General features: G+C 53.3%; 2 protein-coding genes across 3 annotated transcripts; both read left to right on the top strand.

The window, feature by feature from the left end:
- The first annotated feature begins 407 nt into the window (after positions 1–407).
- PPP1R18 (protein phosphatase 1 regulatory subunit 18) lies at positions 408–9,808 on the top strand. Of its 2 annotated transcripts, none has more exons than XM_069487668.1 (4): positions 408–423; positions 1,687–3,331; positions 8,120–8,330; positions 8,956–9,147. In XM_069487668.1, the coding sequence occupies exons 2-4, from the start codon at positions 1,715–1,717 to the stop codon at positions 8,973–8,975; spliced, it is 1,848 nt and encodes a 615-aa protein (XP_069343769.1). In that variant the 5' UTR covers positions 408–423; positions 1,687–1,714; the 3' UTR covers positions 8,976–9,147. The 2 variants fall into 2 exon arrangements, with proteins under 2 accessions (XP_069343769.1, XP_069343768.1); XM_069487667.1 differs by lacking the exon at positions 408–423 and adding an exon at positions 577–692 and having other exon boundaries at positions 8,956–9,808.
- Positions 9,809–11,938: 2,130 nt separating this feature from the next.
- DHX16 (DEAH-box helicase 16) lies at positions 11,939–27,344 on the top strand. The gene is made up of 20 exons (XM_069488982.1): positions 11,939–12,319; positions 13,487–13,734; positions 13,825–13,987; positions 14,275–14,331; positions 17,184–17,438; positions 17,647–17,850; positions 17,930–18,121; positions 19,999–20,109; positions 20,283–20,398; positions 21,632–21,842; positions 22,040–22,138; positions 22,253–22,405; positions 24,168–24,308; positions 24,504–24,666; positions 24,760–24,878; positions 25,006–25,073; positions 25,740–25,902; positions 25,998–26,159; positions 26,447–26,620; positions 27,099–27,344. The coding sequence occupies exons 1-20, from the start codon at positions 12,113–12,115 to the stop codon at positions 27,225–27,227; spliced, it is 3,135 nt and encodes a 1,044-aa protein (XP_069345083.1). The 5' UTR covers positions 11,939–12,112; the 3' UTR covers positions 27,228–27,344.
- Positions 27,345–27,349: the final 5 nt, after the last annotated feature.

Genomic DNA, 27,349 nt, shown 5'->3' with positions numbered 1-27,349 from the left:
TGGGAGGTACGTTGAAGCTAGAAGGAGAGGGGACAGAGCTCTGGCAGGGGAGCTAGCTTCCAAAGCCGTTGGCTTCTGAGAGCCTCTCCTGTCGCCCTCCCCACAAGCCCCCCACAGCCTGGCGGCTGCCCTCGACCCCACAGTAACAAAGGCTGGCCCGGGAAGGCAAAAGCATGGGGAGGAGCAACCGAAGATGGGAAGGGCGGGCCCGGCCCGGAGCAGCTGCCTCTTCCTCCCCAAATCCCTCGAGGGGCCTGAGTCACGGGCCGCCACCCTGGGTCTGCGAGCTGGAGGCGGGATTCTGGACACCTGGGTTCTCCAGGGCCGCCAGGCGGGCAGGGCTGAGGAACCCCGGTGACAGAGAGCAAAGGGCCAGGGGTTCGGGCGAGAAGAGGGCAGTCCGGGAGTCGAGTCCCACGCCGGGTGAGAGGCAGCGAGGCCCCGCCCCCGGGCTCCGCCCTGCGCCCCCTTCCCTCTCTGCATTGTCCTTAGACAAAGCGGTCGCCGCCCCCCGCCCGGCCCCCTAGTCTCTATCTCCGTCCCTCCTCCTCTGCTCCCTCTTTCCCTCCTCCTCTCCCTCCCTCCTCCCCTCCCTCTAGTCTCCGGATCTCCCTCTCTCCTCCTCTTCCTCTCTCCTCCTCTCTCCGGACGCCTGGCTCCTCCGCACCCCTACCCCGGGGGCCCCTCGGCTTGTGAGTTGACGGCAGGGCTCAGACTTGGGGAGGGGGTCTCTGCTCGCTCGCGTCCCCGTTCTTGTCCCTGACCGGGTCCTTGGGCTGTCTCCTCTTTGTGCCGAGATTGTCTGTGCGGTCAGAGCCGGTTGGCGATGGCTGGCTCTGCCAGGGCTCGGTGAGAGCCGGGACCGGCGCCGGACTCGCGGGCTCTGGAGAGAGGCACGGGGCCGCTCCCCGGCACGCCTGGGTCGCGGGGCGCAGCCGCTGGGGCGGGCAGACGGTGGCGCCAGGACCGGCGGGGGAGGACACCAGGGTTCGGGAAACGTGCTGGCAGCCGGGACGCCCGGGCCGAGAAAGTCCCCGGGGAGGGGTATTTCCCCTGACCGCCTCGGGGGCGGCGCCGGGGCAGGGGGCGGGGGCGAGGGCCGGAGAGGCGGGGCCCGAGCGGGGCTGGCGGGGGAGCGGCGACCCGCGGGCCGCGCCGAGACTCGCAGGCCTGCTGCCCCGGCGCCCCCGTGCGCCGCTGCCCTGACTCCCTTCTCCCGCAGACCTCTTCCCCCCGCGCCCCTCCCGGCCTCCCCGACGTCCCTTCGGGTCGCGTCGCCGCCTCTGGGGGGATTCCCTGACTTCCTTCCCACGCTCGCCTGCCGCGGGGTTTCGGTGAGGCAGCCTCGCCTGAACCCGGCTCTGCCTTTTCTGTCGTCGCCCTCGCGGCAGCTTCTCTTTTCGCCCCTCTGTCTGCTCACGTCCTGGGGACTGTCTCTAATACCCGTCAACGCCACTGCCAAATCCGGCCCCCGCCCTCATTGCCCTGAATCTCGACTCTTCCTCTCACACCCCCCAACTTGTTCACAGCTTCCCCTCGCTTCTTCAACTGCCCCCGTGCTCTGCCCTCGTCCTCAGCGCCTCTGCCCTTCTCGGTGTCCCACCTCTGCCCCCACTTCCTCTCCGCCCACCCGGTCGCACCCCCGGGGCCTCTCTGGAGCCTCTTCCTCCTGTTCTCTGCCCCCAGTGCTCCCCGCCCTCACCTCAAGACGACCATGGCCACCATCCCAGACTGGAAGCTCCAGCTGCTAGCCCGGCGCCGGCAGGAGGAGGCATCCGTTCGTGGCCGGGAAAAGGCAGAGCGGGAGCGCCTGTCCCAGATGCCAGCCTGGAAGCGGGGGCTCCTGGAGCGCCGCCGAGCCAAGTTTGGACTGTCCCCTGGTGAGCCTAGCCCTGTGCCCGGGACTGCAGAGGCTGGACCTCCAGACCCAGATGAGTCTGCCGTCCTTCTGGAGGCCATCGGGCCAGTGCACCAGAACCGATTCATCCGGCAGGAACGGCAGCAGCAGCAGCAGCAGCAGCAGCAACGGAGTGAAGAACTACTTGCAGAGAGAAAGCTTGGGCCTCTGGAGGCCAGGGAGCGTAGAGCCAGCCCTGGGGAGATGCGGGATCAGAGCCCCAAGGGAAGAGAGTCAAGAGAAGAGAGGCTAAGTCCCAGGGAGACCAGAGAGAGGAGGCTGGGGATAGGGGGAGCCCAAGAGTCCAACCCCAGGTCTATGGAGGCTCTGGACAGGAGGCAAAGCCCAGGAGAGGTGGGAGACAGGAGCTCCCGGCTGTCAGAGACACGGAAATGGAGGCTGAACCCTGGAGAAACTCCAGAGTGGAGTCCAAGACTGGCAGAGCCTCGAGAACAAAGCCCCAGGATAAAAGAGGTGGGGGAAAGTAGACTGAGCCCAGGGGAATCTAGCAACCAGAAGTTGGGCCTGACAGAGGCCCAGAAGTGGAGGCCTGACTCTAGAGAATCTCAGGAACAGAGTTTGGTACAACTGGAGCCAACAGAGTGGAGGCTGAGCTCAGGAGAAGAAAGAAAAGACTACCTGGAGAAATGTGGGAGAAAAGAAGAGAGGACAATTCTAGGGATGGCCCCAGAAGAGATTATAGTGCTGTCAGAGACTCCGACAAGGGAGGCTGAAGGCAACAGCGCAGGGGGAGTGGAGGCAGCAGAGCCGAGGCCCAGCCCTGTGGAGGATGGTGAGAGGAACTCGAGGCCAACAGAAGGGTGGAAATGGACCCTGAACTCTGGGAAGGCTCGAGAATGGACACCCAGGGACATAGAGACTCAAACTCAGAAACCAGAACCTCCAGAGTTGGCTGAGAAGCGTCTGGGGCCTTCTGGTGTAGAGGCTGGAGAAGGGGAGGCTGAGAAGGAGGAGGGGGGCGCTCAGGGCAGGCCTCTGAGAACCCTGCTGAACCGCTGCTCTGTGCCCTCCCCCCTCCCACCAGAGAATGCTGGGACCGGAGGCCCAAGACAGCAGGAAGAGGAAGCAGTGGAACTGCGGCCCCCACCACCAGCCCCTCTGTCTCCCCCACCCCCAGCCGTCCCCCAGTCCCCTGGGGATCCCCTCATGAGCCGACTGTTCTATGGGGTGAAGGCAGGGCCAGGGGTGGGGGCCCCCCGCCGCAGTGGACACACTTTCACAGTCAACCCCCGGCGGTCTGTGCCCTCTGCAACCCCAGCCACTCCGGCCACCCCAGCCACAGCTGATGCTGCAGTCCCTGGGGCTGGGAAGAAGCGGTACCCCACTGCTGAGGAGATCTTGGTTCTGGGGGGCTACCTCCGTCTCAGCCGCAGCTGCCTTGTCAAGGGGTCCCCCGAAAGACATCACAAACAGGTAGGGGAGCCGCCAGGCCATACTTCTTAGATGCCCACTTGTCAGTTCTCCCTGAGCTTGTCTTTCTTTTTTATACCCCTGTATTCTCATCCTCTTCTATTCTTTCTGGTTAATTCCTGCCACCACCCTTCCTCCCTCTGCACACACACCCTTCCTTCTCCTAACCCTCCTTTTCCATTTTGAGCCCCAAAGGTCCTGCCCAGCAATCAAACACCCTGTGTCTTTCTCAGGGTGTGCCCGCGCGCTTGTTCTCCCTTCCCTCGGGCTCTGAGTTCCCCCCCCCCATTTCTTTCCTTCCTTTGCTCTGAGTCTGTGGCCACTCCAGCCCATCTGGGGAGAGACAGGAGCCCAAACCCACAACCTCCAATCTAGGAGGGCAGGGTCACCAGGCTGAAAGCACTTACTGCTTTCCAGGGAGAGAATGTCAGGGCAGGAAGCCTGGGGCAGCGGAGCGGGTGGGGTTCTAGGGAGAAATTGCAGGGAGAAGTGAGTGGAGAAAGGTCTCACAGCCCCAAGGAAAGGTGGGCAGAGCTAAGTGGGGACAGCCTAGCATAGAAGGGAGAGGGGCGATGCAACTGGGCTGGCCAAAGAGCAGAGAGGAGGCTTTGAACCCCAGTCTGCCCCACGGGAGAGACACACACAGAGGCCATTTGAAGTGGGTAACCTCCGGGTTGCACCCCCCCAGCTGGGCCACTGCTTCAAACAGTGCTCCCTTCTCTCTTGGGACAAGAAAAGCCTTCTCCTCTTCCAAAATACCCCCACCCCCCACTCCCCCGTTCTTCCTCCCTGGGCTTCCCCTCCCTCCCCAGAACTGGCTCAGCAGCCGGTTTTCCCCTCTCTTCCTGTCATCCCGGCCTCTCCCTCCCTTGGGGGGAGCAAAAGAGAGAAGTACATTGGAGACACAGTGCTGAGAGCAGGGACTGGCCAGGGAGTACACTGGGAGCTGGAGGTGAGGGTGGAGGCTGAGGCCGGTAGCGGGTCAGAGGTTAGACTTGAACAAGGACATGCAGGGGGGTGGGAGCAGCCAGGCTGACTTCTTCTCCCCCTGGCCCTGGCCCTACTCCTTCCCTATGCACACCCATCCCTTTCCAGCTTGAAAACCTCTAGGGAGAGAGAGGTCCCATACTCAGATGTCGCAGACTCAGAGGTCCCTCCACTGACACATCTCAGAGCCTGGGAAGCCCAATCTCATTCTTATCCCATATGTTAACGTCCTCAGATTTGTTTCTTGTGTCCTCAGTGTGGGTGGGAAACCACAGGGCCCAGCGATCTGGGTTAAGCTTGGGGGTTGTTTGATCCCCCTATTCATCTTCACATGAAGCTTAAGCTCCCATCCCTGAGCCTTGGTATTTGGGAATCTACCCTGAGCTCTCTGGCTGCTACCAACCCCTACCCCTCAGGGCTGGGCAGATGCAAGGAAGGAGGACAGGAAATTCTACCAGGGTGAGGTGTTCAGAAAAGTCACTTCCTACTAAGGCTGGCTTGTGCCCTTGGGGAGGAAGGAGCAGACAGAGGCATGCAGCTTTGGGGCCCAAAGCCCAGGGAGCATCCAAGGGGAGCCAGGAACTGAGTGCAGGGCAGGACCTGTGATGGTGATCATACCTAGGCCGGGGAGTAGGGGCACCGGAAGCAGATCGCCCAAACAGGAAGCCTGGGGTGGGGGCCGGAAGGCTGGTGGGGCTAAGTGGGGAACGCTGGGCCCTGGGCCTGCCAGAACTATGCTCAGGATGTGGTGAGAGAATAAGGAAGCAGCCGCTCAAGGGAGGGGTTGGGGGTGGGGAAGAGGCAGCAGAGAGTTCCCTAGACCCGGACACCTCACCCTCCACCCTCTCTCAGGCCTTGCTCATCAGGGCCTGGTGTGCCTTGTCCCAACTCTGCTGCAACCCAATGGCTCAGGGATAAGAGATAGGAGGACCCCGACATTGACCTCCCCACCTTCCCTAAATAACTCCTGTATGCAGGCTAGTTTCCTGCCATCAGGAGAGAAATCCCGGCCCTGCCATGGGAGCCCAGGGATGGCTATGGCTGGGGCCCCTCCCCAGAGGCCCCCTTGGGCTGAGAGACTGGCCCCTTTGTGACCTTATATAGCTGAGGGGAGAGGAGTGAATGAGTCACCCCCCTCCTCCCCCCAACTCCCATGCAGGCTGTGCATTCCTGAGAAGCCCAGTCAGAAGCTGGTGGGGGGTGAGGAGAGAGGTGGGGTGGGGGGAGAGACACAAACATAGACCGAGAGCAAATAAAATAAATCCTTTTTCAGAGTAGATAGTAAACTATACAGGTTGTTATCCCAAAAGGGGATGCGAGAATAAAACAGAATGGGTTCCCAGAAATTTGGATTAATCTGTCAACTACAGAATCATATCTGGTCCCTTTCAAGCCGTTGAGATAGAAGCAGTCTAGCTGCTGCCGCTTGATTCTACTAGACACAGACTGGGGTCTACTGTGGACGCTAGGCTACCCCTATATCCTTCCCCCAGCATCGGTCCTCTGTTGGGACCTCATATGAGGTCTGGACAAATCTTACCCACTGTAGCAACTTCCAGACTCCTTTTGACAGCAGATACAAACATAATAAATAAGCAAATTCTCTAGTAGGTTAGAAGATGGTAAGTGATTATGAAAAAAAAGAAAAGTAGAACAGGAGTAAGTAGAACTTAGAGGGTCAAGAGGTTGGGGGGAGTGAATGTGCCAACTTCAGAACAGGGCCATTGGGAGGGAGGGAACCATGGGGGTATTTGGGGAGAAGAGTGTTCTGGCAGAAGGAACAGCCAGTGCAAAGGCCCTGAGGTGAGAGCGTACCTGGTGGGCTTGGAGGAAACCAAGGCCAGTGTGGCTGGCGTGGAGGAGGATACCAGAGAGGCAAAGGCAGGCAGGGCACATTGGGAGCACCCTGTAAGCTTTGATCAGGCCCTGGCTTTTGCTGCAAGTGAGATGGGGAGCCATTGCAGGGTTTGGACCCAAGGAGTGACACACAGTCCCTGAGTTCCAGCTTCCCATGGGGACCCAGGTGTCATATCTCATACAGTCCGTGGCAACCACCTGTTCAGCCACCCTTCTGGCTTCTCATACCCCGGTGCATGCAGGGGCTGAGGGATGTAGGGCTCAGCCCCAAGTCTTCCCAAACAGAAGCCAGGGGAAGGCCTGAGTAGATCATCTGAACCTTTCCAAGTAGTGCGTATAGAATCCTGTTTGTCTCCCTAATCTCTTTGGCTCCCAGACTTAATCCCACCCTGCTCCTTCCCCCTGAGCTTCTTAAAAGGGCAAAGGGGAAGGGTAGAAAGGCAATGAGAACAGGTGGGACTCATCCAGCTCTTGTGACAGTGTGGAGTTTTTTTTGTTTTGGGGGGAGTTTTTTTTGAGACAGTCTTGCTCTGTCGCCCTGGCTGGAGTGCACTGGCATCATCATAGCTCACTGCAACCTCAAACTCCTGGGCTCAAGTGATCTTACTGCCTTAGCCTCCGAAATAGCTGGGACTACAGGCATGGGCCAAGACACTCAGCTAATTTTTGTATTTTTAGTAGAGATGGGGTCTTGTTCTTGTTCAGGCTGGTCTCAAACTCCTGGGCTCAAACAATCCTCCTGTCTCAGCCTCCCAGAGTGCTAAGATTACAGATGTGAGCCACCGTGCCCCGCTAGGACAGTGTGTTAATGAAGGGTTTGCTGCCCCATCTCTGGCCTTTTGCCTCTGTCTCTGCCTGTCCCTTTGGGCACACTCTCCACCCCCACCCTAGGTTTGTGTGGACTTTCCTCTCTGCCCTTGTCACCTCCCCCAGCTGCACCTTTCAGGGACTCAGGGACTCATCTTCTCCCATGTGTGTTGGGGGAGTCTCTTGGTTCCTCTGGGCCATTCTGTTGGTCTCTTATCTCTTTCCAGACCCTAGACCCCCTTTGCTGTGGATAGGAGAGAAGTGAGGGGAGTGGGAACAGGCAGGTACCCAGGGTCCTGGGTTTCCCAGGGGACAGCAAGGGGCTGAGGGTGCGGAAAACCTTGCTTTTGGCTGGGACTCCCTCCCCAGCCAGCTCTTTCCTGCCTGGCTAGCTCAAATCTCACCTTGTCTGGGAAGCCTACCTCATTGCCCCCAGGGTGTCCAAAGACTCAGTTCTGATCACACCATATATTTCTATTTATTTTTACCCTTCTGCCTCCCACACTCTAAAGAGCAGGGACCTTAGTCCTGCATACTCACTTCTGTCTCCCAGGCCCCTGCCAAAGCCACAGGCCAAAGTCTGATGTTTTTGAAATGATATGGTTGGGCCGGGCGCGGTGGCTCACGCCTGTAATCCTAGCACTCTGGGAGGCCGAGGCGGGAGGATCGCTTGAGACCAGCCGGAGCAAGAGCGAGACCCCGTCTCTACTAAAAATAGAAAGAAATTATCTGGACAGCTAAAAATATATATAGAGAAGAAAATTAGCCGGGCATGGTGGCACATGCCTGTTGTCCCAGCTACTCGGGAGGCTGAGGCAGGAGGATTGCTTGAGCCCAGGAGGTTGAGGTTGCTGTGAGGTAGGCTGATGCCACGGCACTCTAGCTCAGGCGACAGAACCAGAGCGAGACTCTGTCTCAAAAAAAAAGAAATGATATGGTTGAAGAGGGAAAATGTGGGATCGGAGAACCAGTATGGAAAAGAAAACTAGATCTCAAGTGGATAGGGAGGGGAGAGTCAGCAGGGTGCCTAAGTCCAGCCCCAACCCCACCTTCCACCTGTTCCCCTGCAAACTGCCTGGGCTTCCCCCTGGCCTTCCCAGTGCTGAGCTTGTCTCTCCCCGCTTTCTCTCCCACCCTCAGCTCAAGATCTCCTTCAGCGAGACAGCCCTGGAGACCACGTACCAATACCCCTCTGAGAGTTCGGTACTGGAGGAGCTGGGCCCGGAGCCTGAGGTCCCCAGTGCCTCCAATCCCCCAGCGGCCCAACCCGACGACGAGGAGGATGAGGAGGAGCTGCTGCTGCTGCAGCCGGAGCTCCAGGGCGGGCTGCGCACCAAGGCCCTGATAGTGGGTAAGCGGAGCTCCGCCGGCCCGAGGGCGCCCCCTGGTGTCAGAGCGGGCACTGCGGTCCAGGAGGGACCAGGCGCTTGAAGGGGCTTGGAGGACGTCTAGCCCAACCCGCGCCTGTAACAGATGGGGAAACTGAGGTCCAGGGAAGTGAAGTGCACATTGAGTCTTCACGTTTCAAAACCAGGCCTCTTTCTGAGCGCTTCAATCTGGTTAAAAACACAGGGGTTTGGGCCAGACAGGTCTGAGTTTGAATTCCAGCTTGTCTTTTACTTGTGTGACCTCAGAGAAACCATCGGACTTGGGCGTCAGTTTATTATTTATGAAATGAGGTTAATAATAACTGCGTCCTGGAATTGTTGAAAGGATTAAGTAAATTTTGTGAAGCACTTAGAACCATGGCTGGATATTAAATTATGCAAACTCTCCTGGCGTTATCATGAGATTAAACGAGTTGTAGGAGTGCCGGGACAGAGTTTGAGCTGAACGAGTGATGGCAGCTGACGCTGGCGGTAACTGGAAGATATCACAGGGCTTTCCGTATGCCGGCTGCCCTTCAGCGCAGGGAGGGGTGGAGAGGGCAGGGGGCCCTCTGCTCATTCTCTATCATTACTGCCCCTCTCCCACAGATGAGTCCTGCCGGCGGTGACCTTCCAACATTGGGACATACCTCCCTCCTTCCTAGAACTGAAGATCCTGGAGCCCAGAAGATTCAGGGCAGATAGATCCTTAAAATCAGCCTGCCAACCAACATCTTCCAACTTGCTTTCCCATCCTGTTTCTGGGGGCAGGGCCAATTGCCCAATTTCCACCCTAACCCAAGGTCCCTGGTGTGGGTGGGGTTGCATCCTAATTGATACAAGAGTGAGTACCAAGTCCTGGGGAGGAGCACAGAACTCACTGGAGGTGGAGATGGAATACCTCCCATCTCCATGGCAAGGTACACTCTCCCCACAGCCTTCCTTGGCTCCCCACCATCCCGTGGGGACTCTCAGGATTTAAGTACTCACCTCTGTGGAAGGCTGAGACCCCATTCCATTTACAAGTGTTCCCTCCTGTTCTCTAGGTCATTGCCCCTTTGTTTACAGCTCCTGCCTCCTCTCTTGGCCACAGCCTGGTTTACAAATCCCAGCCCCAGCCCCACCTGCCAGAGTCCTAGGTTTACAAGCCACACTTACTCGCTGTGTCTGCATGGAATCCTCTCCCCTGTTCCCTCCAGACCTGGGGATGTGGCTTCCTCCATTTTTGCTCAGTATTACTTTGCCTCAGTTTCCCCAAGAGGGAAGGCTGAGGATCTTAACTCTGTGCCCCAGGATAGTTATTTAATTCTGGTCCTCCTAGTGGTTCACAATTAAATTGGGGTGGCATGGGGTGATTAAGAAGGCACCTCAGTCTCCTCCCTCATTGCACCTTCTTCATCAATTGCCTGTTTTGTTTTGTTTGTTTTTTTAACTCTCCACAATAAAATGGAGCTCTCTCCAACTCTCCGGATACTTCTATTTCTTTAGGGTAAAAAAATACATATGAGGGGTGGCTCTGGTGGCTGTGGGAGGGGAAATGATGGGGATGAACCAGGAACTCAGCACTGACATGTAGAAAGTGGTCTAGGAAGCTGTGTGTGGGTTTCACGCAGGATGAACAGGCACCACGAGGAAGGGCACTTGCTTTCACTAGACTGGAAGTGCCATGAGGGCCAACTATGTCATTTGGGTTCACTGACATATCCCCACATCTGGCACCTAGTAGACACACAAAATTATTTCTAGAATGAATGACTGAACAAATGAATGAATAGATGAAAAGAGCTGAAAAATTGGAAGCAGAGGACACCCTGAGTTGAAGTATTCAGAAGTCTGCTACAGGTCGGGTACAATGGCTCACACCTGAAATCCTAGCATTTTGGGAGGCTGAGGCCGGAGGATTGCTTGAGGCCAGGAGTTCGAGACCAGCCTGGGCAATGGTGAGACCTTGTCTCTACAAAAAAAAAAAAAAAAAAAAAAAATTAGCCAGGTATGGTGGTGCACTAGTAGTCCCAGCCACGCAGGAGGCTGAGGCAGAAGGATTGCTTGAGCTGAGGAGTTTGAGACTGCAGTGAGCTACAATGACACTTTAGCCTGGGCAAGAGAGTGTGACTTTGTCTAAAACAACAAACAAACAAAAAAAGAAGCCTGCTGCAACACAAGCAGCAGCCAGGTAGGTAGTGCATGACACACAACCCATATGGCTAATCCAGGGACAGACTCAGGAGCCATGAGTAGTAAATCTGAAATTGCTGCAAAATTTAGTGAGTATGTACAGAAGTGCACCTTCCTGAAAAAGGTTTTTCTCTGATAGACAATGGGTTTTATTAACATATTCCTAAAGGTTTAAGGGCCATCAATAATTTATGGCTGTGCTGCCCAGGTATAGTTGATACTGGGGATTTTCTCATTTCAAAGAATCTCTTTTTTCTACAGATGTGGAACATCTGTATTTTACTCATCAGGTCTTTTTGCTTGTTTTTTAGCTCTCCAGGCTTATAAGGACATGATTGAGTAGTTATAGTCCTTCTACTACTACAGGTTGCTTGCCATTCTCAGATTGGTCAGAGGAAACCCCTGCTCCCTTAACTAAAAAGAAAATGTATTAGACAAATTGATCATAAGCATATGCCAACGGTCTTCAATTAGCTAGGGAACAAGCAAAGTATCCAAAGAGGGAGCCAGTTCAGAGGTGTGAGGTGTGAGTATGGAGGGAAATAGAATGGATAGGTTAGTAGCTAATTAGGTAAAGATTCTAATCAGTTGTGACCCAGGAAAACAGAGGCAGGAAGCTCTGAGATGCCAAGGGTGCCCGCAGTCCATGGCAGAAACAGAAAGTCAAGAAGTCAATGATATAGGTCCATCTGCAGCTGTTAATTGCAATAACAATGTTTCATTTCCCAATAGTAATGTATGAGAAGTCCGATTAATCATAAAAGTATGAAGCAGGGTCAAACAGAGGTCGGACAGCAGAGTGGCAAGTTAAAAGTTCAGATTATTTTAAAATAAGCAGCCACCAGAGAATTTCTCGAGCTGTTAGCAAAAATGCAGAACACAGTTTGTTCATTCCTTAGTTTGGAGATTTTTTTTCTTTCTTTAACAACTTTCCCCAGTTCCCAAGTTTCTTCCTGCGTGGAAGTCCTCCCTTATGCCTAACCTGTATTCACGCCTGCAGCAAGTACCAATGCTAGCAAACGGACCCGATCTTCCAATTTGAAATCGAATCCGCACCACCCCCCCCCAACCTTGCATTATTTTTGGCTCCGTAGAACTTCCATCTTTTACCTATTTATTATGTATCTTGTCTCCCGCCGCTCCCAAATGTAAATTCGGTAAGGGACTTTTGTCTGGTTTGTTCTCTGTTGTATGCCCAGCAACTGAAACTAACGAGTGAGCACACATTAGGCGCTCATCTGTTCGCTGAATGAACAAGCGAGCGAAGCACTCACGCAGTGACCATCAGGGGGCGTCAGAGAGACTGGCTAGGAGTAAAAATGAAGGAAAATTACTCCGGCTTCAAGTACGGTTTCGCGAGGTTTGAACTCGCTCGGCCACCGTAGTGCTTGGGCCGGAAAAGTGCAGCCGCTTCCGGGCTGTGTGGTACGGAAACGGGCTTTGGGCTGTTGGAGACCGAACGCAGACGTCCTAAGGCATCTCCCTTGCGGAGCTGAGGCTCCAGCCGAGGGATCCAGGCCTCTGACCGGCCCGGCCGCCAGCGCGGCCGCTCCGGACGCGTCCGGGCCGGGAGTTGGGAGCGTGGGTCGCCATGGCGACGCCGGCGGGCCTGGAGCGTTGGGTTCAGGACGAGCTGCACTCGGTGCTGGGGCTGAGCGAGCGGCACGTTGCTCAGTTCCTGATCGGGACCGCGCAGCGCTGCGCCTCTGCCGAGGAGTTCGTGCAGCGCCTACGAGACACCGATACCTTGGACGTCAGCGGGCCGGCCCGAGACTTCGCCCTGAGACTCTGGAACAAGGTGTCCAGGAGGGATGGGGCAGGGCCGGGAGTGGGAACGGCGGCAGAGGGAGTGGAAGAAGGGGAGGGCCCTGTCATCCGTCCAGGTGAAACTAGCCTAACTTCATCAGGGGGTTAAGTAAGCTCAGTTCGGAAGCATTTATCTTTTGTCCGTTGTCGCCTGGGTACAGTGCTAGGCGCTGGACGTCCACCTCTGGAGAATAGCCACTGAGGAGGGCTGTGGAACAGTGTTTCTCGAACTTGAACATGGCATGTGATTCCCCCAGGGCCCTTGTTAAAATGCGGATTCCGATTCGGTAGAGATCTTAGCTTCTGCATTTCTAACAAGTTTTCAGGTGATACTGACGGTCCACGGACCACACTTTGAATAGCGAGATATGTGGGAATTGCTGTGGTATGGCAGAAGAGGTGGGGCAGTGATCAGGAGAAGAAAGCCCAAAGACTCCCTGTGATTTGTAGTAGAGAAGGGCAAAGGAGTAAAGGTATGATAGGTGAGCTGCTGGAGGACAGGACTGTGCATTTCCTGCCTTAGTTTTCCTCCTACCTATCAGTTGCCTGCCTCCCAGAATAGGTGCTTAGTAAGTATACAGAAGGAGTGAAAGTGTTCAGAGAATGGCAGAGCGCCTGGTGTGGCTGTCCCACGCGGCGCTTGGTGAGAGGTTAGAATGTAAGTGCTGTGAGGGTAGGCACTTTCTGTTCCAGTCACCAGTGTATCCCTGGAGTCTGGTGCAGTACCAGGCATGTGACATCCACTGTCAAATTGCAAAGTAATCCTCGTAGTCTGTCAGTCCTTGTGTAGGCCTAACTTAATCATTTGGAAGAACAGAGCTGTAGGAAAGCGGCTGAGCATTTGAGAATTGGGTTTAAGAATGTAAGCTCTGTGAAAGTAGGGATTTTTGTCTTTCTTGTTTATTCTTATATCCTAGCACCTAGCAAGTACCTGGCACATAGGACAAACTCAGTAAATATTTGTTAAATGAATAACCAAAAGGAAGTTCAGAAGCTGAGGGGGCCTATTCAGGCCGATAAGTATGGAGTGAAGCCAGGGGGAAGAAAGAGAATGAAGGCTGGTTTAAGACCAAGTAACCCCGTAAATTAGGAACAGAGCTAAATAGGTGGTCAGAGATCAGAGGCTGCTCAGACCCCTTATCTTTTCCTCTACCAATAGGTACCACGGAAAGTGGTGGTAGAAAAGCCAGCTCGGGCGGCAGAGCGAGAGGCCCGAGCCCTGCTGGAGAAGAACCGATCTTATAAGTTGCTGGAAGACAGTGACGACAGCAGTGAGGAGACTGTGGATAGAGCTGGGAGCAGCCTCCAGAAGAAGCGTAAAAAACGGAAGCACCTCAGGAAAAAGCACCAGGAGGAAGAGGAAGAAGAGGAGGAAGAAGCTTCTGAGAAAGGGAAGAGGAGGACAGGGTAAGTCAGAAGCAGGGTGAGAGAGGATGGGGCAGGTAGATGCTAAGCCTCTCTGGATGTCCTTATTTAAACCCCTGGTCTGGGCTGCAGGGGGAGTAATCAGCAGACAGGGAAGCCAGAGTCGGAGGATGAGTGGGAACGGACAGAGCGAGAGCGCCTTCAGGACCTGGAGGAACGTGATGCCTTTGCAGAGCGGGTTCGGCAGCGGGACAAGGATCGGACTCGTAATGTCCTGGAGCGGTCAGACAAGAAGGTGCATAGGGGCAGCATGATGTTCTGTAAATCCCCATGGTCTCTGGGAAGACAAGGGGCTGTCTCTAGTCATATGCTCATCTCTGTGGCGAGAGGACCTCATGGTCATGGGTCCTCTAGCTAAGGCAACTCTCTTTTATACCCACAGCCACAGAGATTCCTCACTGAGAGGGGACGTTGCTTTGTGCTAGGGTTCATTGAATGATCCTTGTGAGTCTAGAGGGGAACGGCTGTTGGTGTGTGGGGGCTCTTTGGCCTCATACCCCTCCACTCTTGCTTTCCTCCCAGGCTTATGAAGAGGCTCAGAAGCGCCTCAAGATGGCTGAGGAAGACCGGAAAGCCATGGTGAGTCCCAGGAAGCCAAGATCAGAAGACAAAAAGAAAGACCTTCCGATGCAGTAGTTAGGTGTAGGGAGAAAGGATCCAGAGGAAGTGCAGTGGGGATGCTGATGGCGTGGTCAGGTCTCTAGAGGAGTCGGTAGGAGCTAGCTGAAGACACACTTATTGAGGGAAGGAACCCTCTTAAGTTGTAGAGGGAAAGAAGCTACCAGCAAATCCTCCTTGACTCTTTACTTCAGGATAAAATCACACTGTGTATTAGTGAGTGAGATTGTGACTTTCCCGATTCCTGAGACTTAATGAGATGTGAGGCAGCTGGAATGTTGTCGGGGGGTGGCTGGAGGGCAGGGCCAGGGCAGCTGTCCTGCTGCATGGGTATGTGCTGCCCATTCAGCTCAGGCACACCCTCTCCAGATGCCTTCCTACCACCTAATCCCTGCACCCACTGTGTGGGTTTACGATTCCGGGGTTGGTCTTCTCACTGGATAGGCACAGAACTCTGGTAATTCATAAACTGGCCTTTTTATGGTGTGAGTCTAGGTAGGATAGGCAGTTTTCCAACGGCCTGGTCTTGTCAAGTAAAGTCACACTTAAATTCTCTGCAAGCATTTTGAGATATCAGAGTTCTGAGAATGGCCTAGTATTTCCCAGGTCTCTCCTGACCAATTCATCTCATGTCCCGCCCTGCAAAATGACTGTGGTCAGAGACTTGAGACATCTCTCAATGCAGTTGTAGTGTTTTTGTTTGTCTGGATTTAATTTTTCTGTTCTTTTTCAATTCTGAAAAATTTCAAACAAATAGGAAAGTTGAAAGAATAATACGATGAACACTCCTATGCACTATTCAGATTCAAAAATGGCTAATACTGTGTGTAGTGTTTGCATTGTTTATGTAAATGTTGGGGGTTTTTTGTTTGTTTGTTTTGTTTTGTTTTGTTTTTAAGATAGAGTCTCACCCTGTTGCCCAGGCTAGAGTGCCATGGTGTCAGCCTAGCTCACAGCAACCTCAAACTCCTGGGTTCAAGCGATCCTCCTGCCTCAGCCTCCTGAGTAGCTGGGACTACAGGCATGCGCCACCATGCCTGGCTAATTTTTCTATATATATATATTTTTTTTTAGCTGTCCACATAATTTCTTTCTATTTTTAGTAGAGATGGGGGTCTCACTGTTGCTTAGGCTGGTTTGTTTTGATTTTTGAGACCGAGTGTCACTCTGTTGCCCAGGCTAGAGTGCTGTGGCATCAGCCTAGCTCACGGCAACCTCAAACTCCTGGGCTTAAGCAAGCCTCCTGCCTCAGCCTCCCAAGTAGCTGGGACTACAGGCATGCGCCACCGTGCCCTGCTACTGTTTTCTATATATTTTTAGGTGTTTGGTTACTTTCTTTCTATTTTTAGTAGAGACAGGGTCTCAACTCTTGCTCAGGCTGGTCTTGAACTCCTGAGCTCAAGCAATCCTCGCGCCTCGGCCTCCCAGAGTGCTAGGATTACAGGCGTGAGCCACTGCGCCCGGCCCATTATTCTTTTTAATGCTCAAATTGCTCTGATTTTTTTCCTCATTTTAAAAAAAGATCTATCTGCCTCACCCATTGAGGGATGTTTGTGGTACTCAGATCAGTCAAGATTAGAAACTCTACTCTAAGTCTTCACAGAACAAACAAGAAAAGCCAAGCAACTAAGTAGAAACAGCACCCCCAAGGGTAGAGCAGCAGTGGGGCTTTGCCCCTGTCGTAGAGGAGGTTGCTGTGCAGATTGGGAAGATGATGATGCCACAGTGGGAGGGATCGTGGTTAGAACTGGGAATGTTTTAAGGATATTGCCAGTATTCTGCTGGCATCTACAATGGGTCCTAAAAAGCCTGTATCAAAGGTAGATGTGTACAAGCCAAGTGACACACAGGATGGGAGGGAGAGGTTAGTTCCAGAGAGGTAAGCATCCCTGATCACAAGGGCCTTACGGGAACAGTCCCTGATGCTGGAGCACTAACTTTTCTTTTTTTTTTTTTTTTTTTTTTTTTTTGTTGAGACAGAGTCTCACTCTGTTGTCCAGGCTAGAGTGAGTGCCGTGGTGTCAGCTTAGCTCACAGCAACCTCAGACTCCTCGGCTTAAGCGATCCTACTGCCTCAGCCTCCCGAGTAGCTGGGACTACAGGCATGTGCCACCATGCCCGGCTAATTTTTTCTATATAGATTTTTAGTTGACCATATAATGTCTTTCTATTTTTAGTAGAGACGGGGTCTCGCTCAGGCTGGTCTCGAACTCCTGACCTTGAGCGATCCACCCGCCTCGGCCTCCCAGAGTGCTAGGATTACAGGCGTGAGCCACTGCGCCCGGCCTAACTTTTCATGTATAATCAGGTTGCCCCTTCTTCCCCAAACTCCATTCAGTTTAAGACCGGGGGTATCTAACTGGGGCTGAAGATTGCCTATGATTGGCACCCCAAGTGGTCTTCTATCCGTGTATGAGTTGTTTTCAGTTTGAGACCTATGCTTCTAAATACTAGATCAGCCTGTTTGTTTTCCCCTCTTCCGCTAGTTTGAATAAAATAGTAAGCGTAAAATACAAAATATTGAAAACTTGCCCTAATGTATCTATATTGACGAAGATGGTGACCCTACCCAGAATGCCCTTCCAGCTGGATTCTGCTGCTGGAAGCCAGTGCTTGTGGTCAGCGTGTGGCATTCAAAGAGGCCCAGCCTGGGGCACGTCATGGGTCTGGTTGTATGTTGCAGAGGGAAGGTGGAGGGTACACATTTGAGTTCTCACACCTGCTTGTCAGGGAGTTTTTCACTCTTAGGGGTTGGTAGAGAAGGGGTTGCTGTTCCAGCAAGATGAGGGTTTGCCTGCCCCTTCCTGCCCCAGGTCCCTGAGCTGCGGAAGAAATCCCGACGAGAGTACCTGGCTAAGCGGGAGCGAGAGAAGCTTGAGGACCTGGAGGCAGAGCTGGCTGATGAGGAGTTCCTTTTTGGGGATGTGGAGCTGAGCCGGCATGAGCAGAGGGAGCTCAAATATAAGCGCCGTGTGCGGGATCTGGCCCGGGAGTACCGGGCCGCTGGGGAGCAGGAGAAGCTGGAGGCCACCAATCGCTACCACATGCCCAAGGAGACCCGAGGACAGGTGAGGTGAATTGGCATCTGTTTTAGCCTTGGTCCACAAGATGAGAGGAGGAAAGGCTTCAGGGAATTGGGCAACACCTTGGCTGGCCCCTTCCTTACCTTGCCTTTCCCAGTGGGCACTGGGTTGGGGGTAGTGACAGGGGATGAGGGGGCTGGGCAGAGAGGGCATCCTCTGTCTTCCGGTCTTCACCTATTCCCTTTCTCCATAGCCAGCTCGAGCTGTGGATCTAGTGGAGGAGGAATCGGGCGCCCCTGGGGAGGAGCAGCGGCGCTGGGAGGAGGCCCGGCTGGGGGCAGCGTCCCTGAAGTTTGGGGCCCGAGATGCTGCCTCCCAGGAGCCCAAGTATCAGCTGGTGCTGGAGGAGGAGGAAACCATCGAGTTTGTCCGGGCCACTCAACTCCAGGGTGACGAGGTGAGACAGAGAGCTCGGGATGTTCCGAGGAGGACCTGAAGCTGGCCATCCAGCTCACACCCTCCTTCCCTTTCCTTAGGAGCCCTCAGCTCCATCCCCTTCAACCCAGGCTCAGCAGAAAGAGTCCATCCAGGCTGTCCGCCGCAGCCTCCCAGTGTTCCCATTCCGAGAGGAGCTCCTGGCGGCCATTGCTAATCACCAAGTCCTCATCATCGAAGGCGAGACCGGCTCGGGGAAGACCACCCAGATCCCACAGTATCTCTTTGAGGAGGTACAGTCATCGTGCCCTCCTACCTGGCTCCGCACCAGGCATTGACGAGTACAGTCCTGTCAGAGCTCCTTTTACGTATTTTGAGTAGTCAGTTATGTGTCTTTTCCACTAAACTGTGAGGTTCTTGAGAAGAAAGTCCTTACCCTTTTCACATGTCTGTTCTCACTTTCTGCCACAGTGTCCGTGCCTGGTAGGTGTTGGGTATGTTCAGGTTGGAAGGTCGTGTAGGATAGATGGAGTGGGATGTGTGTGTAATGTGGACCTCCCCATCCTTTGACCCATCCCGGCCTCCACCCCTCTGCGGGCTCCAAAGAATAAGGAGTTAAAAGACTATCTTCCTGCTTTTTCATCCTCTCTTATTCACTGTTGCTTCTGGGTCTGCCTCAGCTGATCTATCGTTTTCCAGCTCAAGTATAGCGGAGGCCCGAACTTGACTACCCAGGGCTGGGTGAGGACCCACTTTGAGGGCCCTAGGTCTGTCATCCTATCTGTCTGCTGCGAGGAGTTAGCTACGCTCCCTGCAAAGGGTTGCGGGTCCCTCAGGCAGGGGTTGTCGCAAAGGATGAAAAAATAGTAGGAAACAGAAATAAAAAATAATACACAGAGCCAAAGATACAGTTTATAAAGTAAAGATTTATGAAGATAGGCCGGGCGTGGTGGCTCATGCCTATAATCCTAGCACTCTGGGAGGCTGAGGTGGGTGGATCGGAGTTCGAGACCAGCCTGAGCAAGAGCGAGGCCCCGTCTCTACTAAAAATACAAAGAAATTATCTGGCCAACTAAAATATATATAGAAAAAATTAGCCGGGCATGGTGGCACATGCCTGTAGTCCCATCTACTCGGGAGGCTGAGGCAGTAGGATCGCTTAAAGCCCAGGAGTTTGAGGTTGCTGTGAGCTAGGCTGATACCACGGCACTCTAACCCAGGCAACAGAGGGAGACTCTGTCTCAAAAAAAAAAAAAAAAAAAAAAAAAGATTTATGAAGATAGACAAAGGAGGGTGCTCAGATGGTTACAATCTCTTCCCATGGAAATGCAACCAAGACTGAACTTTTACACAGGTACTTACAGGGCAGGTACAGATTCTTGGTTGCCAAGGGCAACGGGATTTACATAATAATAAGTAGTTTGGTTTAGGGTCAAAGTCTTCTAAAAGGCTACTATAGATCCTTTAACTAACTCTATCTAGGTCAACAATGAGTTACAAAATCTTTTTAGGGCAAACTTCTAAGTTTTATGATAAGGCTATTACTTTAGCAAAAGCAGAGACATCGTGGCTCTGGTAATCGTGTATTAGAACAGAGATTTCAGAAGTCAACATGAGCTGTGCCTTGTGCCAGTTACTTTAACTGTATGGTTCCGGCTGGGCCTGGCTTGGGCAGCAGCATATCTGTTTGATCAGCTCTCAGCATATCTATTTGATCAGCTCTCATCTCCAGCGGCCTATCTTTGTTGATCAGCTCCGGCATCCCATGGCTCTAGGCAAGACCTACTTTGTCTTTCAAAACAGGTGAGAGCCATAAACCCAGATCACAGCATCGCCTTGGAAAGCAGCTGCTACTGACCACTGAGACTGCCCTCCTGAGGCCAGGCAGCTTTTGATATGCGAACTAACACATTTACATTTTCCTTTAAGGCAAAGCCTTGCTTGACTTCTGAAATCTGTATCTGTCTCTAAAAATACAGGGGGCATTTCTATAAATCAGTATTTCTTAGGCTCAACAGTCTGCCCTTCTTCTTTTCTGGTTTTCAGCTTCTGTCTCTTCCCTCCTTTCCTCCTGCCCTGTCTGGCTTTTACAGCTTCTTTCTTTGAATTGCAACTGGGCCCTAGGGGACATATTTAGCAAAGAGAAAACCTCTTCTTCCTTGTCATTCAGGGTTACACGAGGAAGGGTATGAAGATTGCCTGTACCCAGCCCCGGAGAGTGGCGGCCATGAGCGTGGCTGCCCGAGTGGCCCGGGAGATGGGCGTGAAGCTCGGGAATGAGGTGAGATCTCTGGGGACTGAGGGGTGCAGGGAGCCCTCAGGGTCTGGGACTCAGTCCCCTTTGCCCTCAGGGCCCCACAGCACAGGTCTGGGTGCTGCCCTGCTTCGCCTTAGCCCAAGTTCCCTTCTGGGAACACCAGCCCACTCTCAGTCACTAATGGCCCCCTTGACCAGGTTGGCTACAGCATCCGCTTTGAGGACTGCACCTCAGAGCGAACCGTCCTGCGCTACATGACAGATGGGATGCTTCTCCGGGAGTTTCTGTCTGAGCCTGACCTTGCGAGTTACAGGTACGTATAGGGCCTCGTCCCGTTGGAGAGCTGCCCACCTTCTCGCCCCTGTTCTGCCGCCCGCTCCCCTCCAGTGCCTTCCCGGATCTCCTGTAATCCAGAGACCGACCTTTCCTGTCTTCCCACCCAGACAGTTAGGCTGTTGTCTTCTGGTTAATGCACTAGTTCTTTTTTTTTTTTTTTTTTTTTTTGTTGAGACAGAGTCTCACTTTGTTGCCCAGGCTAGAGTGAGTGCCGTGGCGTCAGCTTAGCTCACAGCAACCTCAAACTCCTGGGCTCAAGCGATCCTACTGCCTCAGCCTCCCGAGTAGCTGGGACTACAGGCATGCGCCACTATGCCCGGCTAATTTTTTTCTATATAGATTTTTAGGTGTCCATATAATGTGTTTCTATTTTTAGTAGAGACGGGGTCTCGCTCAGGCTGGTCTCGAACTCCTGACCTTGAGCAATCCACCCGCCTCGGCCTCCCAGAGTGCTAGGATTACAGGCGTGAGCCACCGCGCCCGGCCTAGTTCTTGAATCTTTGTTGTTCAAACGGTCCTAGAACTGACCTCCAGGTACCATGGAGATGGGGCTAGAGGGTAGAAGAGATTGTAGATTTGGGAGGCCAAGGTGGGAGGATTGCTCGAGGCTGGGAGTTCAAGACCAACCTAGGCAACAAAGTGAGACCCCTCTCTACAAAAAATGTAAAAATTAGCTGGGTATGGTGATGCCCATCTGCAGTCCCAGCTAATCCTCTGGAGGCTGAGCCGGTAGGATGGCTTGAGCCCAAAAGTTCGAGGCTGCAGTGAACTATGATTATGCCACTCCGCTTAAGCTTGGGCAACAGAGTGAGGCCTTGTCTCAAAAAAAAAAAAACAAAAGAAACAAACAAAAACATCCTTCTGTTTTTTTTCCAGTAAGAGTAGCTATGATTCTAAGCAGACTCTTAACTCTGAACTGGAGGGGCTGTCTGACTTGCCCTGGCCTCAGCTTCCAGCCTCTTCATCTTGGCTGCTCCTGTCTGCCGAGGCTGTGATAGGCTGTAGACCATGAGACACTGGCCTTTGCTAACTTTCTGTTGGTCTTATGTAACTGGGATGGTTGGCTTCTCCTTAGAGTCCCCTCAGCCCCCCAAATATTCATTCTTGAGTTCTTTGCTTCCCTCCCTCCCCTCTCATCTGGGGGACCCTGGTGTCCAGTCCTGCATTGCCCAGCTCTCCTCTCTCATTGCTCCCCCCATTCCTTCCCCAGCGTGGTGATGGTGGATGAGGCTCATGAACGGACCCTACACACAGACATTCTCTTTGGATTGATCAAGGATGTTGCTCGCTTCCGACCTGAGCTCAAGGTCCTGGTGGCTTCAGCCACACTGGACACTGCTCGCTTTTCCACCTTCTTTGATGACGCCCCTGTGTTTCGAATCCCTGGGCGCAGGTTTCCAGTGGACATCTTCTATACTAAGGTGCCCCCTTCAGGGAGGATGGGCTTAATTCTGAGTCACAGAAGCTGGGGCGTTTGGAGGGGGTTGTTGCAAGGAGGGAAGGGTGGAATGGAAAGTCCAAAGGGGACCTGGGATAGAGCATATGCTGAGCTGGGAGGAGAGGAAATGTTTGCCCAAGCAGGTGGCCCTCCTGTGACCCCATCTCTTCCTGCTCCTAGGCTCCGGAGGCTGACTACCTGGAAGCCTGTGTTGTGTCTGTGCTGCAGATCCATGTAACCCAGCCGCCCGGGGATATCCTGGTGTTCCTGACAGGACAGGTGCCTGACATGGTGGGGAGGGAAGATAATATAGCCCAGGGGAAAATTGAGCTGGCTTATTGGCTGGCTTTCTGTGACTCCGGGACCCCTGTTGCTTCCTCACCCTAAATCCAGGAGGAGATTGAGGCTGCCTGTGAGATGCTCCAGGATCGCTGCCGCCGCCTGGGCTCCAAGATCCGGGAGCTCCTGGTGCTGCCCATTTATGCCAACCTGCCCTCTGACATGCAGGCTCGTATCTTCCAGCCCACGCCCCCTGGGGCACGAAAGGTCAGTTGGAGAAACCCATATTCTTTGTCCCTACGGTTTACACAAGTGCTAATAAAAAAGAAGGTGTGTGCCTGCCCCATGCAAGGTGTGTCCTGGGCACTGCTGCAGACACAGGCTGAGGAGCAGTCAGTCCCTTGCCTCTGGGGCTAGTGGGAGGTGAATATGGCATGAACCGAGAGCCAAATGCGTGATCTGGAAAGTAGGCATTGTAGAGAGGCAGTGGAGAAGGGAAGCCCTTGGTGTGCCCAGAGGTTGGATTTGATATGGGCCTTTAAGAAAAATGGCTGGGACTTTGGGAGGCTGAGGCGGGAGGATTGTTTGAGTTCAGGAGTTCGAGACCAGCCTGAGCAAGAGCGAGACCCCGTCTCTACTAAAATAATAGAAAGAAATTAGCCAGACAACTAAAAATATATAGAAAAAATTAGCCGGGCATGGTGGCGCATACCTGTGGTCCCAGCTACTCGGGAGGCTGAGGCAGGAGGATCGCTTGAGCCCAGGAGCTTGAGGTTGCTGTGAGCTAGGCTGACGCCACGGCACTGTAGCCCAGGCAAGAGAGTGAGACTCTGTCTCAAAAAAAAAAAAAAAAAGACAGCAACAAAAAAATGGCTGGGGAGATATGAGAGGAAGGTCCAAGGTGTGTTTGAGGTCAAAGTGTGAGCTAGCAGGCTCTGTGGGAGGTTCATATGATGATAGTGGGAGACAAGGCTGAAAACAACTTTGGGCTGAGATTAGGGAGGGCCTTTGATGGCAGGAGAAAGAGCTTGGACTTTAGACAGTTGAGTGGCAACCAAAGGATTTTGAGCAGAGATAACTTTCAACAAATATTTAATGAGTTCCTCCTGTGAGCCAGGTACTGTTCTAAGGGCTGATGACACAGTGATGAACCAAACAAAGCCCCTAGCCTAACGAATTTGCAGTCTAATGGGAGGAGACAGTGGACACATAAATATGTAACATCAATTTGTAGCCAGTGCCCTGAAGAGCCGATTTTGGATACGAAGCAGCATAGGAAAGTGGAAGCTGACTCTGGAGGGTGGGGGTGAGGAATAGCAGGAAAGGAAGGTGTTTTCCTTGGCAGGCAGGAAAGGCCTCTCCAGTAAGATGAAAGTGGAGCAGAGCCCTGAACCAGGTGAGGGAGGCCACCAAGCAGAGGGAACAGCTGGTGCAAAGAATGGAGCGAGGCGTGCACTTAGAAGCAAGGAGCGTCAGGGAGCAGCAGGTGCGGGGGAGCGGGGAGCAGGCGGAGTGCTAGGAGATGAGGTCAGAAAGACAGCCAGGGGCTGGGTGATCAGGCCTTTAAGGGGCACGGATTGAATTCTAGAATAGGATGGAAAGCCATTGAAGGACAGAGAGCAATGTGACAGGTTTACATTTTAAAAAGCTCCTTCTGGGTGCCATGTGGTAGAGGCTGGGAGTAGAAGCGGGGACGCTGGTTAGGAGGCTATTAGAGGAGGCGGTGCTTGAAGATGCGACAGTGGTAGCCGGGAAGATGGGGGCAGGAACCTGGACATCCCCATTTCCCCTCTTTGCAAATACCCTAAATCCTCTCCGTTTCCTCTCCTCAGTGTGTTCCTACTGACTGCCACCCCGCTTCTCTCTCACCTGTCTTCTTGCCTGTCCCCTACTCCTGACTCCGGATGCCAGTTCCCTCTGCTCCTGCCCCTACTGCACCTGCTTCTCTATTCCTAACTTTCCAAGATCACTTCTTCCTGGGTAACTGGGCGGGCAGGTTCTCTGGGTGACCCCACATCCGCTCACTCAGGTGGTTGTGGCAACGAACATCGCCGAGACATCGCTCACCATTGAGGGCATCATTTACGTGCTGGATCCAGGGTTCTGTAAGCAGAAGAGCTACAACCCCCGCACAGGCATGGAATCACTCACTGTCACACCCTGCAGCAAGGTAAGCCTGGGTCTCCAGGGGGGTGGCAGGAGGTGGAACTGTCCCACAGGGAAGGCCCAACTCAGAAGCAGGATGGGGGCCTCTTAGGGGATGAGGGATACGCAGTTCGCATCCTCCCAGATTTCTTGCATGAATACTGCCCTTTCTCTTTTCCCTGACCAAATTGTCAGCCAGCCTGCTCTCCTTTCTTTCCAGGCCTCAGCCAATCAGCGAGCTGGCCGGGCAGGTCGGGTGGCTGCAGGGAAGTGCTTCCGCCTGTATACTGCCTGGGCCTATCAGCATGAACTCGAGGAAACCACGGTGCCTGAGATCCAGAGGACCAGCCTGGGCAATGTCGTGTTGCTGCTCAAGAGCTTAGGTGATTGGGCTACCTGAGTCCTCCTGAGAGAGCGGGGAGGTGGGCCTGGTCCTTGGGAAGGGGCTCTATTTTATCCCTTACACCTTTCTCTAGGGATCCATGACCTAATGCACTTTGATTTCCTGGACCCTCCTCCGTATGAGACCCTGCTGCTGGCTTTGGAGCAGCTGTATGCTTTGGGAGCCCTCAACCACCTCGGGGAGCTCACCACGGTGAGGTGGGGGGACAGCATGGGCTAGGGCAGGTTGACGGGGTCAGGGTGGCTCCAGGGACCCCTGTCGTGGTGGAGGGAAACCCGAGGGAGGACTGGCTTCAACTCTCTCTCTCTTCTCTCCTTAGTCTGGTCGAAAGATGGCAGAGCTGCCCGTGGACCCCATGCTGTCTAAAATGATCTTGGCCTCTGAGAAGTAAGCCCTCCCACCCCACCTGGGCCCCAGCACACAAACTGGCCATGCGTCCTCTGTCTCTGGGACCATCTTTATCTCTTTCTCTTTTTCTCTCCATATTATTCTTTAACAAAAAATGAGTTATTAGAGAACTCTTATTGCCCCGCTTTAAAGCCCACAAGGTTCAGTAAAACACTCGATCCTATTCTTAATGATATTATATGGGCAAGATTTATAAACAAAGCAAAATGAATGAAAGTGGAGGATTTTCCATCTGGGAGGGTTGCTGAGTTAGGATCCTTACTCACTCCTAAGGTTTCAGACTGGAACATTTACATGTAGCTGTGGAGGGACCACCTTTCCATGCCATTCCTGTGCTGTGGTTGAGTCAGAGATCTCCTCCTGATGCACTTAGTACACACCTTCCTATTGCAGAACCCTCAGAAGCCCCAGCGCTTCCGCCCGTGTCCGGAGCTGTCCTTCCTGTGTAACTGTGTTTCCTCTACAGCCCCCACCCCCGTGACCGCCAAGCTGCCGCTGCCCCCGAATCTATCTGCTAGCTAATTTGTAGCCGCTGTGGCAACTGGCCTTCCCCACATGTGGGAACATCACACGGTGATCACTGTCCCCCCACCGTGTCGGTCTTGTGTGTCTCGCTTGCAACTTTGATGCTTTTCCCTTCCCCAGGTACAGCTGTTCAGAGGAGATCCTGACAGTGGCTGCCATGCTGTCTGTCAACAACTCCATCTTCTACCGACCCAAGGACAAGGTTGTCCATGCTGACAATGCTCGTGTCAACTTCTTCCTCCCCGGTGGTGACCACCTGGTTCTGCTAAATGTCTACACACAGGTCACTAGGCTTGGGTGAGTGGGAATGAGGGAGACATGGGGTACTTCAGTGCTACTTATACTTAGCCCCCACTTTCTTTTTAACGCTCTTCACAGTGGGCTGAGAGTGGTTACTCTTCGCAGTGGTGCTACGAGAACTTTGTACAGTTCAGATCCATGCGCCGAGCCCGGGATGTGCGGGAACAGCTGGAGGGGCTCTTGGAACGTGTGGAAGTTGGTCTCAGTTCCTGCCAGGGGGACTACATCCGCGTACGCAAGGTGAGCATTTCTTCAGTCCATTGCTCTCCACCCAGCACCTTCCAAGCAGCAAGCTTCTCTGGGGACATGCAGCAGTTCCTGCAGCCTGAGAACATGCCCTCGTCCCCTGTGTAAGATGTGTTCTCCCAGGGCTCTTCCCCGGACCACCAAAGGTGTATTCTCAGTGGGTTCTTCATGCTTTCCTCACCCTTCCAGTTCCCCAGAAGCCTGAACTAAAAAGATAGTGAGCACTGAGGTCCCCAGATGTGTGCCCTTCCCATTGACTTTCTTTTCCGCCTGCTCCTTAGGCCATCACTGCTGGTTACTTTTACCACACAGCACGGCTGACTCGCAGTGGCTACCGAACGGTGAAACAGCAGCAGACGGTGTTCATTCATCCCAACTCCTCTCTCTTTGAGCAACAGCCACGCTGGCTGCTTTACCACGAACTTGTCTTGACCACCAAAGAGTTCATGAGACAGGTGAGACCATCCCCTGCTCAGGTGATCACATGGGGAGACGGTGTCCTGGCAGGCTCAGAACCCAGTTTCAGGTTGCTGGGACTGGCACAGAAAAAGGAAAATACGTTGGTTTAAGGTAGGATAAAATAGAAAGGTATCCCTTCTAACAGCTGTCTCATCGTCTTTCAAGATCTGAGAACTGTATATTTCATTCAGTAAGTATCTGAATGCCTACTGTCTCAGTGTTTTAAGTGCTGGGGCTATAATGGTGAACAAAGCAGAGAGTGTACTTCAGTCTTTCCATACCAGGTTTTTCTTGCGGATAGGTTACTGGGGATCTTGAATAACATGCAGAGGTGTGTCTGCCTTTGGGCAAAAACTAGAGCCAGGTACCTCTTCCCCAGCCCTGTAGTCAGAGGGGAAGGAAACTTTTTTAACCACACACATAATATGGGTTGGAAAGAAAGGAACCCTACTGATCTTTTCTCTCTCATTCTAGGTATTGGAGATTGAGAGCAGTTGGCTTCTGGAGGTGGCTCCCCACTATTATAAGGCCAAAGAGCTAGAAGATCCTCATTCTAAGAAAATGCCAAAAAAAATAGGCAAGACACGGGAAGAGCTGGGGTGAGAGATGGGGACGTAAATGGAACCTGACACGAGCTCCTTTTCTGTCTATACATTATTTAATATCTATTAAATAAAATTATTTTTGGAATAAAGCTTGTGGGAACTTATGGGATCCAGAGAAAG

The sequence above is a fragment of the Eulemur rufifrons genome, chromosome 15 (assembly GCF_041146395.1).
Source record: "Eulemur rufifrons isolate Redbay chromosome 15, OSU_ERuf_1, whole genome shotgun sequence".
NCBI lineage: Eukaryota > Metazoa > Chordata > Mammalia > Primates > Lemuridae > Eulemur > Eulemur rufifrons.
The sequence above is the reverse complement of the archived record's forward strand: the minus strand, read 5'-3'. Positions and strand labels throughout refer to the sequence as shown.